Source organism: Pteropus vampyrus, unplaced genomic scaffold (genome assembly GCF_000151845.1).
Source record: "Pteropus vampyrus isolate Shadow unplaced genomic scaffold, Pvam_2.0 Scaffold220, whole genome shotgun sequence".
NCBI lineage: Eukaryota > Metazoa > Chordata > Mammalia > Chiroptera > Pteropodidae > Pteropus > Pteropus vampyrus.
This window is the reverse complement of record NW_011889001.1, coordinates 91278-107319: the sequence shown is the minus strand read 5'-3', so window position 1 is coordinate 107319 and position 16042 is coordinate 91278. Positions and strand designations below refer to the sequence as shown.

At 49.3% G+C, this 16042-nt stretch overlaps 1 protein-coding gene across 2 annotated transcripts in view; it reads left to right on the top strand.

Annotated features, from left to right (window-relative positions):
• Window positions 1-1241: 1241 nt before the first annotated feature.
• KY (kyphoscoliosis peptidase) overlaps window positions 1242-16042 on the top strand; it is a 45394-nt gene continuing 30593 nt past the window's right edge. Inside the window, exons 1-3 of one of the 2 annotated variants that reach the window (XM_011373191.2) lie at window positions 1242-1442; window positions 4535-4597; window positions 8393-8455. In XM_011373191.2, coding sequence (XP_011371493.1) covers window positions 1307-1442; window positions 4535-4597; window positions 8393-8455 — 262 coding nt within the window. In that variant the 5' untranslated portion in view covers window positions 1242-1306. Of the gene's footprint in view, window positions 1443-3711; window positions 4598-8392; window positions 8456-16042 lie in introns of those variants that run through there. The other variant, XM_023538402.1, reaches the window with a different exon arrangement.

Sequence of the window (16042 nt, the reverse complement as noted above, 5' to 3'; positions counted from 1 at the left end):
CGTCATTCTCACAATACCCTGTGAGAATTTGTATTATGCTCATGACATGTGTGAGAACATGGCAGGGAGTTGGCTTGTCCAAGGTCACATGGGCAGCAAGTGGTGGAGCTGAGACAGGAACCCAGGCCTATACAATACCGTCTGCCTCCAAGGGGGAGGAAGGAGCTCTCAGGCACCATGCTGCAAGGTGGGGTCATGACACTCCAAAGTGGGGAGGGTTTTAGAGCAAAGGCCTCCATGTGCTCAGCATTTATTAATGGTGGAAACTCAAATTGGAGGACTGGCTCAGGCAGGGTAGGCCCACCGTGCCAAGGGCTACCAGGCAGATGCTGCTGTAAACACTCTTGAGACCTAGAGCCAAAGGCCCTGCTGCTGTTGGCTGGGCAGGCCAGGCCCCGCTAAAAATAGATGGGATCTCAGGTCCAGCTCCCTGACCACAGCAGGCAGGCTGCGCCCTGCGCCCCGCACGCCCCAGCCACCCTCTGTTCCCCTCCCCCTTTCCTCACCCGGCAGGAGCCAGGCTTCTAGAAGGAAAAGAGATGCTAAGACTTTCACTTCAGGCCAGAGAGAACTGTTAAGTTGATGCCCAGTAGGCATGTTCCAAGTTCTGGTGGGGCCATAATGTGGGGAGAGGGTCTGACCCCAACACCCCATCTACCTCCCTCAGAGGTTTTGGAAGTTGTAAATCTCCAAAACCCACCCAGGGAAGGAGTGTAGCTAAGGCCAAAACTCGGCCAATTTCTCCACACTTGGCAATTTAATCTAGATCCCGCTTGCTGTTTGGGTTTTTTTTTTTTTTTTTCCTTTTCCTGATCTGACTCACTTGTTGGCAGCTCTGCGTGATTCTGTATTTGCCGTGGCTTTCAGAGGTCTGCTTCGGGCCCTCTTGGGGAACCACCCCTCATCCCCGAGACGGTGGGGTTGAGGCGCGCCGAGCCCGCAGTCCTGGAGCCCCGGACCCGCGTTTTCAGCGCAGGGGGCGATAGGCAGGGACGCGGGGCAGGAGGCTCTGGGGCTGGTGGCCTCTGCCTGCAGTGGCCTCGGTGCAGGTCTGGGCTCAGCCGGGGATTTCCTTTCAAAGGTGACTTAGAGCCACTTCATTAGGGGAGCGCACTCCCGGGCGGGCCCTAATGGCGTGTTTGGCAGAGTCAGCGAAACGCGGCGCGCAGCGGCTCGGCGGCGGGGGAGCGCCCTCTCCCGCGCCCTCGCCGTCTCCCGCGCCGACCAGCGGCGCGCACGGGGCCATTTGCAGCGCAGGCAGCCTCGGAAGCGGCCGCGGCGCGCCGGCGGGGAGTGAGGTGACACCATGGAGCTGAAGAAGGATAACAACGCCGTGTCGATCGACATGCTGCTGATCGTGCACTCGGAGAAGCGGCGCGCTGCGCAGGGCACGCACTCGGACCTGCAGGCGGACCCGGGCGCGCTGCCGCAGCGCAGAGGAGGTAAAGCGCGCCCGGCCCGACCCCCGGCGGCCCCTGGCACCTTGGCCTCCTCACCTAAGTACTAGCCTGCCGGGGGACGCCCCACGCGCCCCCGAACGAGGTCAGCGACACCGACCCTCTCCCCATGGCTGCCTGCGCCCCCACGCTGTGGCTCTGGCGTCCCTTGGCAACGCGCAGCCCCGTGATTGCCCCGGGTTGACTCCCTGCGCAGGCCTGTGGGTGCTTCTGTCACTCCCGGCAGCCAGTTTCCTGCAGCCACTATCTGAAAGGTGCAGATCAGGGTTGGAAGATGCCCTGAAAGGAGGGGACCAGAGCCTCAGGCCTGACCCCTGGGTGGCCGAAGCCTGCTCCCTACATGGCACATGCAGAGTGCAGGGGACCCAGGGGAGTCTGTGTGCTGAGTCAGATTGGATGATGGGGATCTCCCTTGGTGTCCTTGCGCAAGTCGTGTCCTCAGTTTCCCTTTCTTGAGCCCTCTCCACCCCTCCTGCAGAAGGCATAAAAGATGTAAAGGGCACATAGGCATAGATAGGATGAGGTTTGAAATCTGCTCTCCCCACCTTAACTTATCTATTAATTTTCCTTTCCTACGGACTTTTTGAGGAAGGGTAGACTGGAAAGATAAAGTAACTGTTTATAGCGTGATGTGGAAAGCAGGTCTTAGGCCTCTGTATTCTTCAGAGGAGAGGACACGACGCGAAGAGGGTACAGATGGATAATAATGGAGATTAAAAAGCCCCTCAGAAGTCTGGGAACCTCCTGTTTTGGGGTCTAGGAGAAAGCCCTCAGGAGCCCTGGCGGAGTGGTCTCTGTGTGCACTAGGCTGACTGCGCCCATGCCTTGGGAGTAACGCTCCACAGCCTACGCAGTAAAATTACTTCTGCCTCCCGCCTCCACTCCAGCCTCGGAGCTCCTCGGAGTCTGCCCCAGCTCTTCTGTCCCCAGAGCCTCTGTGCACATTGAACATTCACTTTCCACCTGCCTCACTCAAGTCATGGTGCCATGGACAGCCTTGCCTCCACCAGCCAAACAGGCTGGAGCTGCCCTACAATTCCTGGTGACCCCTTGGGGAAGCAGGCAGAGGAAAGAAATAGATTCTGAAGAGCTGAGAATGTTGACAGGTACTTCGGTCTCGGGAGGAATTTGGGGACCAGCAGTTGTTTGGGTTGGTTAGTTTCCGAGTTCTCAGAGCTGTTCCTGGAAGAAGGGGAGATGCCTGCTCCAGGGTATTTGTAATGAGGAAATGGGCAGAGGCCATTAGCTCCTGGATAGAAATGAGACAGCACTACTTCACACACTGCAATCCAGAAGGCCTTCCCCAGTGTGTGGCATGGCCAGAAGGCCCCCCAGAGGCACAGCTCTGGGTCAGCCCATAAGTCGCACCTCCTTCTGCTGCTCTGATCACATCTCTTCTAAAGGCTCTGTCACTAGAGAAGGCGAAGAACACGAAGAAGCCCCGAAATGTCAGGGATCAGCACTGCTCTGGGAGGTGTCCGACACCTGCCACAGACCCTATATGACTCCAGACCAACGTACTCCACATGCATGACCATGACTTAGGGAAAGAAGACGCTGCTTGCTAAGGCTTTTCTGCTGATATTTTTCTCCAAATATTTTCTCAAGAAAGAGAAAAGGGAGAGTGCGCAGCCTCTGAGACCTGCTAAGAGCCAGCTTACAGGCCCACACAGCCCAAGGAGGGGAAATGCTGAGCAAGACAAGCTTGTTCCAAGGCCTCTTGTTGGTGCACAAGATCCAAAACGTGTCCATGCCCACTGCTAGGCGTCTCCTCCTGTCTCCTTCCCACTCCAGGTCCTCAGCTCTGCAAAAGAGAGCCTGAGCTCAGTAACTGTCACCATGCAGAGGACAGAGTGAAGATGTGACCAGGTGGCTTTCTGCTGTGTCCTTGTGGCAGAAAAGAGTCAGAGGGACAGGAGGCAAGGAGCGTGTGTACCAGGGGATTTGGGCTGCAAGGCCAACAGGTGCTCTCTCCCCTTTCTCCAGGGCCCTAGTATTTTCCCATTCATTCCCTTGGAACAGTGCTTCTCAAAAATATTCCTGGAGCCTCTCAGCACGTCTCAGGTATTCCCTTGGCCGAGGAGGAGGCAGCATAAAGCTTCCTGCACCAAGTCTGAAAGAGTTTTGAAGTCTTGGGTTTATCCCCAAAGTCAATGTGATATGCTCATTCCACTCTACAAGTGAGTCATTGAGGACTCCATGTGGTAAGTCCCAGACTGTAGAGGGCTCTGCAGAAAAAGGGACTGGGGGCCCTGGAGTGGTTGAAAGGGCTGGAGAAGCAGGATCAAGGCTGAGCTGTCACGAACAGCACCATCAGCTGCTCAGCAAGCTGGTTTGGTGAGGAAACCTCCGCTGCCGCCAAGGAGCACTAGGTGCTCCTTTCACACCAGGAACTTGATTCTATTGCAGTTGTTCCAACTGTCAGAACGTACACCAGTTCTCTGCCAGGATCTCGACCTCGCAGCCACCACTTCCAGCCAGCACCAGAAAGAAAGAGAGAGAGAGCACGTCCCTTCTTTTTCCTGTTGCCTCACCAGCTCCTAAGATGGAAATGGACACAGGTGCCACTGACTAGCCATGCCCGGCCCGCACATGTCCACGCCGTAGCTGCAAGGGAGGCTAAGAGAGCAGGCAGCTATCGCTTTCAATTAACACAAGGATAGGCAGTCTTTGCCCACCCCCACCCTACACCCATCAAGTGGCACACCCAGAAATAGGCAGGCAAGATGAATGGCAAACGTTTTCTGCAATAATGCTTCCATATTTATGCGGTGGAGATGTGGTAGTGAAAAATGAGTATCTGTATTGTGAAACTTCTCCGTGGATGATCCTGATAGCCAACCCCACCCTTCTTGAAAACTACTGTTTTAATGGGGTTTTTAAAATGTTTTTCAACGGTGAGGGTTGCATTCATGCTCCCAAGGGCATCTCATTCATGGGCAGCCTCCCTCAGCTCCCTGGAGAACCAAGTTATGCCACTCACGTTAATCCAGATACGTTTGCAACTGGCATGTCACTCGCTGGGCCTGGGTCTCTCCACCGCAGAGAGCCTCACGCCGGTCCTTGTTATTTCACAGGACTCCAAGCCGTTGGAAACGGAATCCAGAAATGGCAGAAATTAGAAGGAAATGACCTGTATGGTAAATTCTCTTTTCATTTTTTTTTCTAATCTCTGGAATTCATCACATTGAGAAATGACTGGAAGCATTGGGTTTCACTTGTTGAATACTGGCTCTAGACATCTAACCACTCTGAGAGTGGCTGCTCATGGCTCAGCCAGGCCTCCGGGGCCACTGTGCGCATGGAAAGTTTTCCCTGGCATCATGTACCCCGATTTCCTGGAGGCTGGAGAAAGGGCAGTGCCATAAGCTTGAGCACTCACTTGTTCTCTCGGTGAGCTTCAGGGAAGACTTCATCATTTGGCAAAGTGAGGTTTGGGTGTGTTCCCACAGAAGTGGGGCTGTACTGTCATGCAGGTCATCGTCTTTTGAAGATTTTTCTGAATAGAGAGGACAACAGCTTGCCTTGGACCAGTATTACTTGAAGCCTGGGAGATGCCAGTGGCACCCTACTGGCCTGGAGCCCAGAATACAATAAAATCTGAGAGAAGTCACCTTCCGAAACCTCTTCTATGGTGCCAGGTGCCTGTCCCCTGCAGGCTCAAGATCTGAGAATTCTATGCAAGGACCAGCTATACTGGGCCTTATTCTGTGCCCTTCAGGGATCCATTAGACCAGCCTCCAGGAATAAACATCAGCGTAACTGCACTGTGGGCATGTGAGAATTCTAATAAGGAATTGGGGCACTCATAGAGCCCCAATGGGGGGCTCAGTCAGACTCCAGATCAGATGGCTGATTCATCAGATGTCAGTGTGAAGGAACCACTTTCCGTGACCCTCCACAAATAGGGAAACAGGACCACAATTGAGCAAGACTGAACAGCTACGCTCTGCCATTCTTCTGATAGTAACAAAAGGGAAGGGTGGAGTTCTAAAAGGAAATTCATTCATCCATTACCTCAGTAAAGGTCTACAGTGCTTACCTTGTGCCAGGCAAGGTTCTAATTGTTAGGGATGAAACAGTGGCCAGTACAGTCAAGAACCCCTGCCCTCATAGGGCGACATTAAAATTATTGTAATCATAATACCATTCACTGAAGTTGCGTCTCAACATCCTGGAAGCGAAGAGCTTGCTCGTGTTCTCTACCCTGTGCCTGGGGATGAGTTATCCTCGAGATACGCTGTCCCAGGGACCACCCTTCTGAGTCCCAACCGACGGACGTGCATGGGTGAGATAGCTTCCTTAACCTTGCTATGCACATGCTCTAGCTCTCCTGAAGCAGACACCAAAATTAGTGAAACTATGCTTCAGGCTCATCAAAATTAAGATAAGAATCATATCTCCAGAGACATGTCAGTCACAGAAACGCAGAGCAGCCCATGCAGGCATATGTTCCCGGCCAGGCCAGTTGTGTGAGTGAGTAAGCGGACAACTGGGCTGCAGTGACAGGGAAGAGATGTACCATCCTCATTTGTTGCTGTCCCTTACCTTGCCTGAGTTGTCTGAAATCCATCTATGTCTTCTCGGGCATGCTGTTCCATCAGCAGAGGATTGAAATATACTGAATGCATCCTCTTTTCACCATCCGCAGGGTTCCTGGTTTGGAGGAAGTTTAATGGAAAAATACAACAAAACACAAAGGGACCCAGTAACTATTACAAGACTCGTCTAAAAGGCCTGAAGTGGGTCTTAGTATAATGCGTCAGCCATCAAAGGGGATGATTAAAATAGTTTTTGCAAAAACTGAGAGTTTCAGGTAAATGCAGGGGTGGAGAGAGGCTCCACAGAGGCCTTGAACTTGGAAAAGATGACGGTTCCACCACTCTACCAATATATGTAATTTAAAGTAAAATTTTATTTCTTTTTCAAATGGCACACTTATATACATGCAGAAATTAAAATTATAGCTTCTGTCTGCGTTTTCTGATGGCGAGATTGTGGGTACATACTTGCCTTGCTAGTGCTCAGGACACCGGCCCTGGTAACCAGCAGGCCGCTCAGCCCTGGAAACTGGATGGCATGTTCATCTGAGAAGGAAGCAGCTGAAGGCTTGTGCTGGTGGAGTGTGCACAAATGTGGCTGAACATGGGGTTGATCCAAAAGGGCACATGTGCCCCCTCTTGCTGCCCTGTGCACTCCTTTGGCTGGGGGTGTACAGGGGGCGGGATGGTGGGGGAGCCTGGAGTGCTCCAAACTTTTCCAAACAGCTGGTGTTTGGGCTGAGCCACCCTGCCCCCAGCTTGTCCAGCAACGGGTTTCCCCTGCTGTGATTGGCTGCTTTCCTTGTTCCTGGTTGAAGTCTGCCTAGCAGCACAGGGACTGACGCCCCACAGCTACAGGGAAACCAATTGTGCAGCCCTGACTATAAATACCCCACAACAGCTATGCCAGCTAATCGCCCTCCTTGAGGATTCCCTTCCCATATCCTATTTCTTCCCTCAGCCAGCAGAGCAGAAATGCAGCCAGCTATGCCCACAGGAGGTGGCCTCCCTGTCCTAGCTGAGTCTGGCCTGGAACTCCAACTCAGGGTACCGCATCACCCTGGGTAGAGCTCCTGTGGACCTGGAACTTCAGCCAAACAACTTATCACAGACCAGGGTTTAAGGGTCCTGGTTGGCCTGCTCATAGGAGAAGGCTGGAGCAGGCAGATTTCTCCAGGGCAAGACCCTGCCAGATGGATAGAAAGCCCAGCCCAGCTCAGTGTCCCACTCACCCACCATGACGTGGCCCCAGGCATGGGAAGCACTGAATAGCAGATCTGGTAGGGTACACAAGAGATGTCATCCAAATGGAACCTGGTCAGTCCCGTGCCCTAGAGGCTTGCTTGTTTCCAGGCCCAGGCACTGGTCCCAGTGAGCACTTACAGTGAAAGGCCTGACAGCCTTTCTGCAGACCAATGGAAGGCCACGGGAGAAGATGGCTGGCCAGGGTGGTAGCAGAAAGGAAACCTCCACCTGCCACAGCCCTAGCCCTTCTCAGCCCCACCCTCCCACCCCTCTGAAGCAAAGATTCAAGGTAACCTCAGCGAGACCAGCTCATTGCAGCGGCTATAAAGGGAGAGATGTAGGAAAGGTGATATTTCTGGTAGGAGGGGCAGCTAAGCCTGTGGCTCCCATTCATGGCCTACAGTAGGAATGGGGCATCTCTACACAGCAGCCTGACCCCACCAGGCTCGGGGAAGCTCTGTGTCCCAGGGACGTAAATAACTCTAATTGGTGGAGAAAGCTTTCATATAGTGGGTGCCCTGCAAATGTAAAACTGAACCAAACTGCAAGTTACCCCAAGTCCTAGGCTAGAAGCAGGAGGCAAGCTGCTCCCATTCTTCTCAGACGGAGACAAGAGGCAGAACTAGGAGTCAGGAGACTAGGAGTTCAAGTCCTAGGTCTGACCCTTCCTGACCACAGGATCTGGCAAAAAGTTACCAGTCCAAGCTGTGGGCCTCCCAGCTGTAAAATTAGGACAGGAACCCCTCAGGCCACTCCACACAAAGGTAGGAATGTCAGGCATACCCATGCACTTTCGGGATTGTGCCTGGTGACACCAAAGTCCGGAATTGTGGTTACTTAAACATGGAGGTGTCCCTGGCTTCTTGTGAAGAAACCCAGCCTGTGCTGACACCTGCTGAGAGGCATGAGGGTGCGTGCAGAGCGCTCCCAGTCATTGGCCTCTGCGCTCAAGTATCACTATGCTAATTCCTGTGTGTGCATGCTGTGGGTTGTGCACACGAGTGTGCATATGTTAAAGCCAGGCCTGGGATGAGCTTGGCGCCCATCAGCCTGCCTTTCTTGCAGACATACACAGCTCCCAGCTCTGCCGGGGGAAATTCCACTGTGATCCCAGTGGTCACTGCAGGTCTCTCTGTCTTTCTTAAATAGGACACCTGGCGGAGAAGCAGCACCCTCAGCAGACCCAGGTCATCACTTCCTATGACAACCAAGGTAAGGGATTCGCAACTAGCCATGACCTGTATTCTGGCTCCTGTTTGCCAGAGACAGCCGACTGCAGAGCACAGACTTATGGGGAGCAGGGTCCTCTCTGCCCCATGGGTGTTGGAGCCTCTTTTCCCTCTTCTCACATCCCACAGGAAGCAGTGAGAGGCTGCATGGTATCGTGGGATGAGAAATAAAGTCTTTGGGCAACAGAACCCACTGGTGTCATCATCCTCCCCCTCATTGCCATCACAATATATATAACATTTATTGAGCACTAACCATGTGCCAGGCATTCTACTAAGCCATTTACATGATTATTCTCATGTAAATTAAACTTCACAACAATCCTGTTTGATTGGTACTCCTAGAATCCTCATTTTACAGACGAGTAAACTGAGGCTTGGAAAGGTTGTCATGTGTCCATGATCGAATGACCGGCAAGATTCAGAGCTGGGCAGTTGACCTCCCCACAACCACCACAAGGCCTCAGCTGTTAACCTTCACACAGCGCTGCTTCCACAGCCCCCTGGAAACCAGCCTCCCCCTGCGGCTCATGTGGAGCAGTAGAGCTCCAGTCTCCCAGCTCTGGCTGGGGACTGGGCCAGGGTAGAGATCCCTCCACCCCTGCTCGGTTTTCTGCTCCACATTGAAGACCCAGGGCCTGGTGTCTGAGAGCTCCCAAAAGTTAGGCCTAAAGATTTCACCACCAATGCTCTCAGCATTGTTGTCCTAACCTGTAAGAAGATTATCTGATGGCATCCAGGGGACAGGGGTGGCTCCCTGGAAGCAAAAGTCTTCTGGAGGCCCTAGAGGTTTTGGAACCTTGGGGAACTGCTCTCTGAAACAGGTTTAGGAAAAGCCTGTCGGCATGGTTACCAGCACAAGGCAGCCGGCTCTCCTGGAGTTCTGGGTCAGTATCCCTTTAGGCCAGAATTCCTGGGACAATAGATCCAAGACAGGCCCCAGAGCCACTCAATGGGCTGCATGCAACCTGCCACCTATCCTGAGCACCACAAGGACAAGCCCAGGCCCCTCTGCTTCTCTGAAATGGAAGCAGTACACAGCTGGCCACCAAATAAGAATAAGCACAATCTCGATAAAATGAGAGAGGATTATTGACCACTTATTTCACTTAGCTTTTGCCGTACCTTTTGATGGGGTCATGGCGTTATTCCAGTTAACACATGAGAAAGCTGAGACTGGGGATGCGACAGTCCCCGAGCAGGGTGCTCAGGCCAGACCTCCACACTGCACTGCCTCCCCTGTGTTGCAGGCAGATGGGCCTGCCAGTCACCAGAGCTGCACGCCACACCCCAGCTCGCATGCACCATTCACGTGTGCCACTCACCACCGCCCAGCGTTCCAGGCTTCTAGAGAGACAGGAAGGAGGGAAGCCTTGGCAGAAGGAGGGACTCCTGTGTAGATTGGGATGGGCTGGCCCGGCGATGTCCTGAAAGAACCTGGGCCACAGCAACAGATGGGGCCGCCCCTCTTTGGGGCAGAGTTCACACTAATATTGGCCCATTCATTCCACATAAAGCAGTTCCTGATGCCAGCAGTGGGGATCCATTAGAGAACAAAACAGACAAGGCCTCCTGTTCCTATGGTACCGACACCCTACGTAGGGAGATAGATGAACCTAACAAGTAAATTATAGGATGTCAGCTACATCTGGAGGAGAAAATAAGGCAGGAAGGAGAATAGGGAGTGGGTATGTATGCATATGGGTGTGTATTAGTTTCCTATGGCTGCTATAACAAACTATCACAAACTCGGTGACTTAACACAAGTTTACTCTCTTAGATAGTTCCAGAGACCCCAACTTTCAAATCAGTCTCACTGGGCTAAAGTCAAAATGTCAGCAAGGCAGGTTCCTTTCGGAAGCTCGTGGGGAAAATCTGTTCCATGCCTCTTCTAGTTTCTAGAGGCTACTGATATTCCTTGACTTGTAGCTGCATCAATCCGATCTCTGCTTCCATTGTCACATTGCCTTCTCCCCACATAAGTAGTTAAATCTCCCTCTGCCTCTGTTTCCGCCCAGATAATCCGGGCTAATCTTCCTATCTCCAGATCCTTAACTTAATCACATCTGCAAAATCCCCTCTGGTATATTAAATAACATTCACAGGTTCCTGGAATTAGGACACGGATATCTTTAAGGGCCATTATGCAGCCTACCACAGGGGACAATTTAAAATAGAATAGTTGAGAAAGGCCTCCCTGAGAAAGTGACATTTGAGTAAGGGAGGAGGTAAAGGAACAAGCCATATGGGCATCTGGGAAAGAGCTTCCAGCAGAGGGAGCACAGGGCCTGAGGGCCTGAGGCAGGAGCTTGCCTGGCAAGTTGAGGGAGCTGTAAGCAGGTCACTGTGACTGGAGGGGCGTAGTCAAGGTAGGGGTAGCGAGATGAGTCAGAGATGACACAGGGCAGATCTTGAAGATCATGCTGGCTTCTAACCTGAGTGTGATTGGAAACTATTAGATGGTTTTAAATATGAGAGTAAACAAGTGGGCAAGTGTGGATGCAAGAAGACCCCTTAGTTGGCAGTGTGGTAAACCAGGCAGAGAGGTTTTCCCATGGTGTGCGTTTGGGGTGTAAAAGAGGGAAACCAAGGTTTAAGATTGAGGACGGAGATGGGGGACATGTAGGAGGAGCATTTTGGGGAAGGAAGGTGAAACATTTGGATTCGGCCTTGTTGAGGTTGGTGCCAGTGCCAAGCAAACACGTACGTGCTAATAGTGACCAAGGAAATCATTGTTTTGTGTACCACCTTCCTACTCATCCAGGGAGCTGCAAAACTCATGAGTTCAGTTCTGTGACCCACACCAGCTCTAGAGCAGCTTTATATCAATAACGGCAGTGCCCCAGAGGGAACACTTGGTATGGGCCATTCTGGGACCTAAGCCTCTTTTGCGGCTTACCTCATTTAATCCCACAACCACCTTCTGTGTAGGTTATCCTCCCATTTTACGGATGGAGAAACTGGGGCCAGAGAGGTTTTAGTCATTTGCCTGAAGTTACACAGCTGGCACATACCAGGTCTGGAAGTTAAGCCCATGTCTGCACTTCTAAAGCCAGTGGGCTTAACTACTCCACCATACACCGCACCTCTCTCACCTTCCATCAAGGGCTGTTGGGTGTAACAGCCCTCATACCTCCCCGCCGGACAAGAAATCCAAGATTTCCATCAGAACTGTCACTCAGAATGGTTCAGCTTTTTTCCCTCCTCATCTTGTCATCCAGTGGTAGATTTGATACAATAGGTGACAAAAGATCATTGGAATCTTGGATCTTCACAAGGAAGGGGGCTTCAAAAGCATCTGTAATGGCTGTGTAGGTTGAATAAGAGGAGAGTGTTCCCTCGGCTTCAGGCCTCGAAAGTTATACTTGAGAAGTCAGTTTTCTGTTGAGGTTTCCATCCTTCCACGTCTTCCATCCTCATCCCCATGCAGATACTCTGTGCCTTCTCTGATCACACGTGCACTAGGTCAAATTGCCACATTTCTGTGGAGCTCCACTCTGCAGAAGGAATTATGAATGACCCTGTCTTTTCAAGAGCCCAGTGAAAGCTGGGTCAGTTAGGGCCACAAGAGATGGCCTTCACCACACACCACGGCCGGTGTCCCAAGGGTCTCAGCCCTGAGCTCTGGCACCTTCAGTTGTCATCTCATATCTAGGGCTGCTGAACGAGGCTTTCATACCATGTCTGGCAGTACCCAGTGAGCGTTGTCCAGAGCTGGACTGTCCCGTCGCCATCTAACATGCTTTAGTGGGATGTCAGAGCTCATCATGCCCTACATTAAAGCTGACTACCGCACCCTGAGCAAAAACCTAGACAGAGTCTAAGAGTGTTTTTAAATTTACAAATGCTTTAGCTAAGGTTTCCTGGTGCTCAGCTACCACAGGAAAATATTCCAAGGTGAAGAATCTAGGATGTAAATGTGACAGCCAGTTATGGAAAGAGTTAATGAACACCTAGAGTCAATGATGGCAGGTACCTGACATGAATCTCTCATTCCCTACACACACACACACACACACACACACACACACACACATTTATACATACACATGCGTGACAGTCTTTGCTAATTGATCAGTGCTCTAAGAAGCCACTTCCAATCAGTCAGAGTTAATGAACAACACAAAATCTGTTTGCCATCTCTGTACTAGGTATTCTGAGCACATTAGGCTTTTAGACAGATCCTAATTCAAACCTGAGAGACCTGGAGAGAGGCTGTCAGGTGGGAGAACTCTCCGGACTGGGTAAGAGGCAGTACACGGACGTGTTGGACTTGCCTGCTGCATCTCACTTCTGAGAGGATAGGGAAAAGGAAGCAGAGCCAATGGCGTCTGGGAAAATGGCCTTAGAGTCACTTCTTAGGGGTAGCAGAGAATAATCACTAATACACTTTCACTAAGACAGTCAAAACTGCAGCTTCAGAAATATTATTTGGGTGACGACTGGTAGAACGGGGTACTGGTGCTCTCAGAGAAACAGCAGGTGACCTAAACTCCCAAGAAGGGCTTCCTTTGATTTGGTTAAGATTAGTGTAACAGTATCTGACTGCACTTAGGATTTAGATCTTATTTTAAATTTTGCTCCAAATGATGTTCCATTCTATTATCATTGGAGATTGGTCAGATTAATTTTTTTCCCTTAAATTAAAAGTTTTCTTTGATACAGGAATGCTATAGTCGGCAAACTCTTACCACTTTACATGTTAAGAAAGCATGGGGCTGTACTGTGAGTGCTGCTCACCTGCAGATGGCAGGCCAGGCCCAGACCCAGTTCCGGGAGCAGAGAAGCCTCCCAGAAGTACCCTTACTAAAACCCTGTGAATGAGAGTGGAGATCACACTCCCACACAGATCAGGGAGGCCAGGAGCTTTGCAGTTTTTCTCAGGGGAGTGCCAGTCAGCAGCAGCCCTTTGATAGAGAACCAGGAAGTGGGACTCAGGAGGAGGTTGGACATCGGACCCTGTCAGCTCCAAGAGGAGAAAGAGAAGAGGGGGTGCAGGAAGGAGAAAAGAGATTAGAAACATTGATGGGTGGGGTTCCACGCCAGGGCTCCATTCAGCATGTGAGACTACCTCAACATCCACCCTTGGAAAGGCTTTAACAGTATTTTATTTCTCAGCTCCCTCATTTTTGACAAAGAGACGTGGATGAATTGAGAGTAGTTGGAAGTACCTGGACGTTAGAAGTTTGGGGAAGAGGTTGTTGGTTGTTGAACCATAAACCAACAAGTCGTTCAGTTTTGCAGCATCTCTAAGTTTCTGGAGACTGTTCCAGCCAAGCATTTTCCAAATTGTGTTTGACAATATAGTACTGGGTCAGATAGACTTCTTTGCTTCAGGTCTTGTCAGATCATTGTGTATTGTGCCTTACAAAATAGGAGAGAGTGGGCATATTTCTCAATTCCTTTTTTCACAAGGTACAGCTTGGCACCTCCTTTGAAAAACTCCTGAGGGTATTTCAGGTGGAAAGTGGGGAGACAAAGGAGAATAGGCCCAGGCCTCATGCATCATGGGAAGACACACAGGAAGTCTTTGCTGCTGATGGTGATGGCGCCAGATCCTATCCTAAGACCAGAGCTGAATCATGCTTTGAACTCTTTGAAATGCTTAATGTCTTAGTTAGAAAGCCACAGGCAGATTTTATTTGACAGTGAATGTGCTAGAAATTACACTCAACACGAATGTTAACCCATTCAAAGTAATGGTTCAGAAACCCCACTGTATCTTTTTAAATTGGGAATTATTCTCTTTGGCTTGCAGAGCAAGTTTATGAGCTGCACAAGAAAGTCCGTATTGTTATTCTTTGAAAAATAATTGTGACATGTTTAGTAGGCAAAGGGTTAATAAAAAGAGCTCTTACAAAATCAATAAGGAAAAAAATATTACATCAGTAGGAAAATAGACAAGTCATAAAATATAAGAATTTAAAATGGCAAATAAATATATTAATAACACTACACTAAAATATGCAAAAACAAGGTGACATATTCATTGACAAAAGTTTAAAGAATTGATAAAAATCAAATGTCAGTGAGGGTATTAGTGATCTATTTTTACATTACAAACCACTCGAAAACTCAGTGACTTAAAACAATAAGCATTTCTCGGCTCACAAGTCAGCAGATTGGCCGGGTGTTCTTTCCTGAGCCACACCCAGCTGATCATGGGCCTTGGCTGGACTTGCTCATGTGTTGCGGTCAGCTAGAGAGTTGGCTGGAGACCAGCTGATCTAGGGTGGCTTCACCTGAGATGGCTCTGTTTTGCTCCATTTGGTCTCTCATCCTCCAGAAAGCTAGCCTGGACTCATTCACATGGTGGTTGTGGCTGGAATCCCAAGAATGAAACTGGAAGCTGCAAAGACTCTTGAAGCCTAGGCTCAGAGCTTGCACGACATCACTCCTACCACATGCTCACTGGCCAAATCAAGTCATAAGGCCAGCCCAAATTCAATGGACAGAACAAAATGCTTCTCATTGGGAGGAAGTACGAAGTACTGTGGCCAATTTTTGCAATCAAACACAGTAAGAATGAGCAAAGTGGGCATTCTCTTGCACTGTAGGTATAATCATATCCTGCTAAAATTATTCATGAGGAAATTTTTCCAATATTGAACAAAAGCCTCAAAAATCTCCATACCCTTTGATCTATATTTAAGAATTTATTCAAAGAGACTGATTTGAAAAGTATGTAAAGAGGTGTGTATCAGAATGTTTACTGCATTACTGCTTATAATAGCAAAACATTCAGGAAAAGTTAATTATCCAACCAAAAAAGGATTACTTATATGGATTATAAACCACCTATAGAATAGAGTACTATGTAACCGTGTAAAATGATGACATGTGGCTACTTTCACTGATGTGTTAAATGATGAAAATAGGTTACAAAAGCATGTTTACTGTAGTCCTATTTTGGATTTTCAATTTCTATTTTATATTTTTCTGTATCATCCAAGTTTTTGTTTTAATTCTGCTTGGGCTTTTTTATTCTGATGGGTTTTTAAAATTTTTTTATTTTATTTTAAATTAACTTACAGTAAAATAGAATTTTCTGGTGTAGAGTTCTATGAGTTTTAATACATGCATAGATTTATGTAACCATCATCACAATCAGAATACAGAGCAGTTCTCTTACCCCCAAAATTCTCTTGTGCAGACTCTTTGTAGTCACAGCCTCTCATTACTCCTAAGAGTTTCTTTGTATTGATGAAAAATATTTCTTGATATGGATGCACTACGGGGTATTTATCCATTCACCCACTGAAGTACATTGAGGTTGTTTCCAATTTGGGGTAATTATGAATATAGCTTCTGTAAACATTTGTGTATAGGTTTTTGTGCGAACATAAATTTTCATCTCTCTGGGATAAGAGTCCAAGAGTGTAATAGTTGGGTCATACATTAACTATATGTTTTGTTTTATAAGAAACTGCCTAAGTATTTTCCAGAGTGGCTGTACCATTTTATAATACTAGCAGCAATGTACAAAAAAATCCAGTTTCTCCACAACCTTGTCAGCATATAGTATTATCACTAGTTTTTATTATTGTTCTTCTAATAAGTATGATATCCC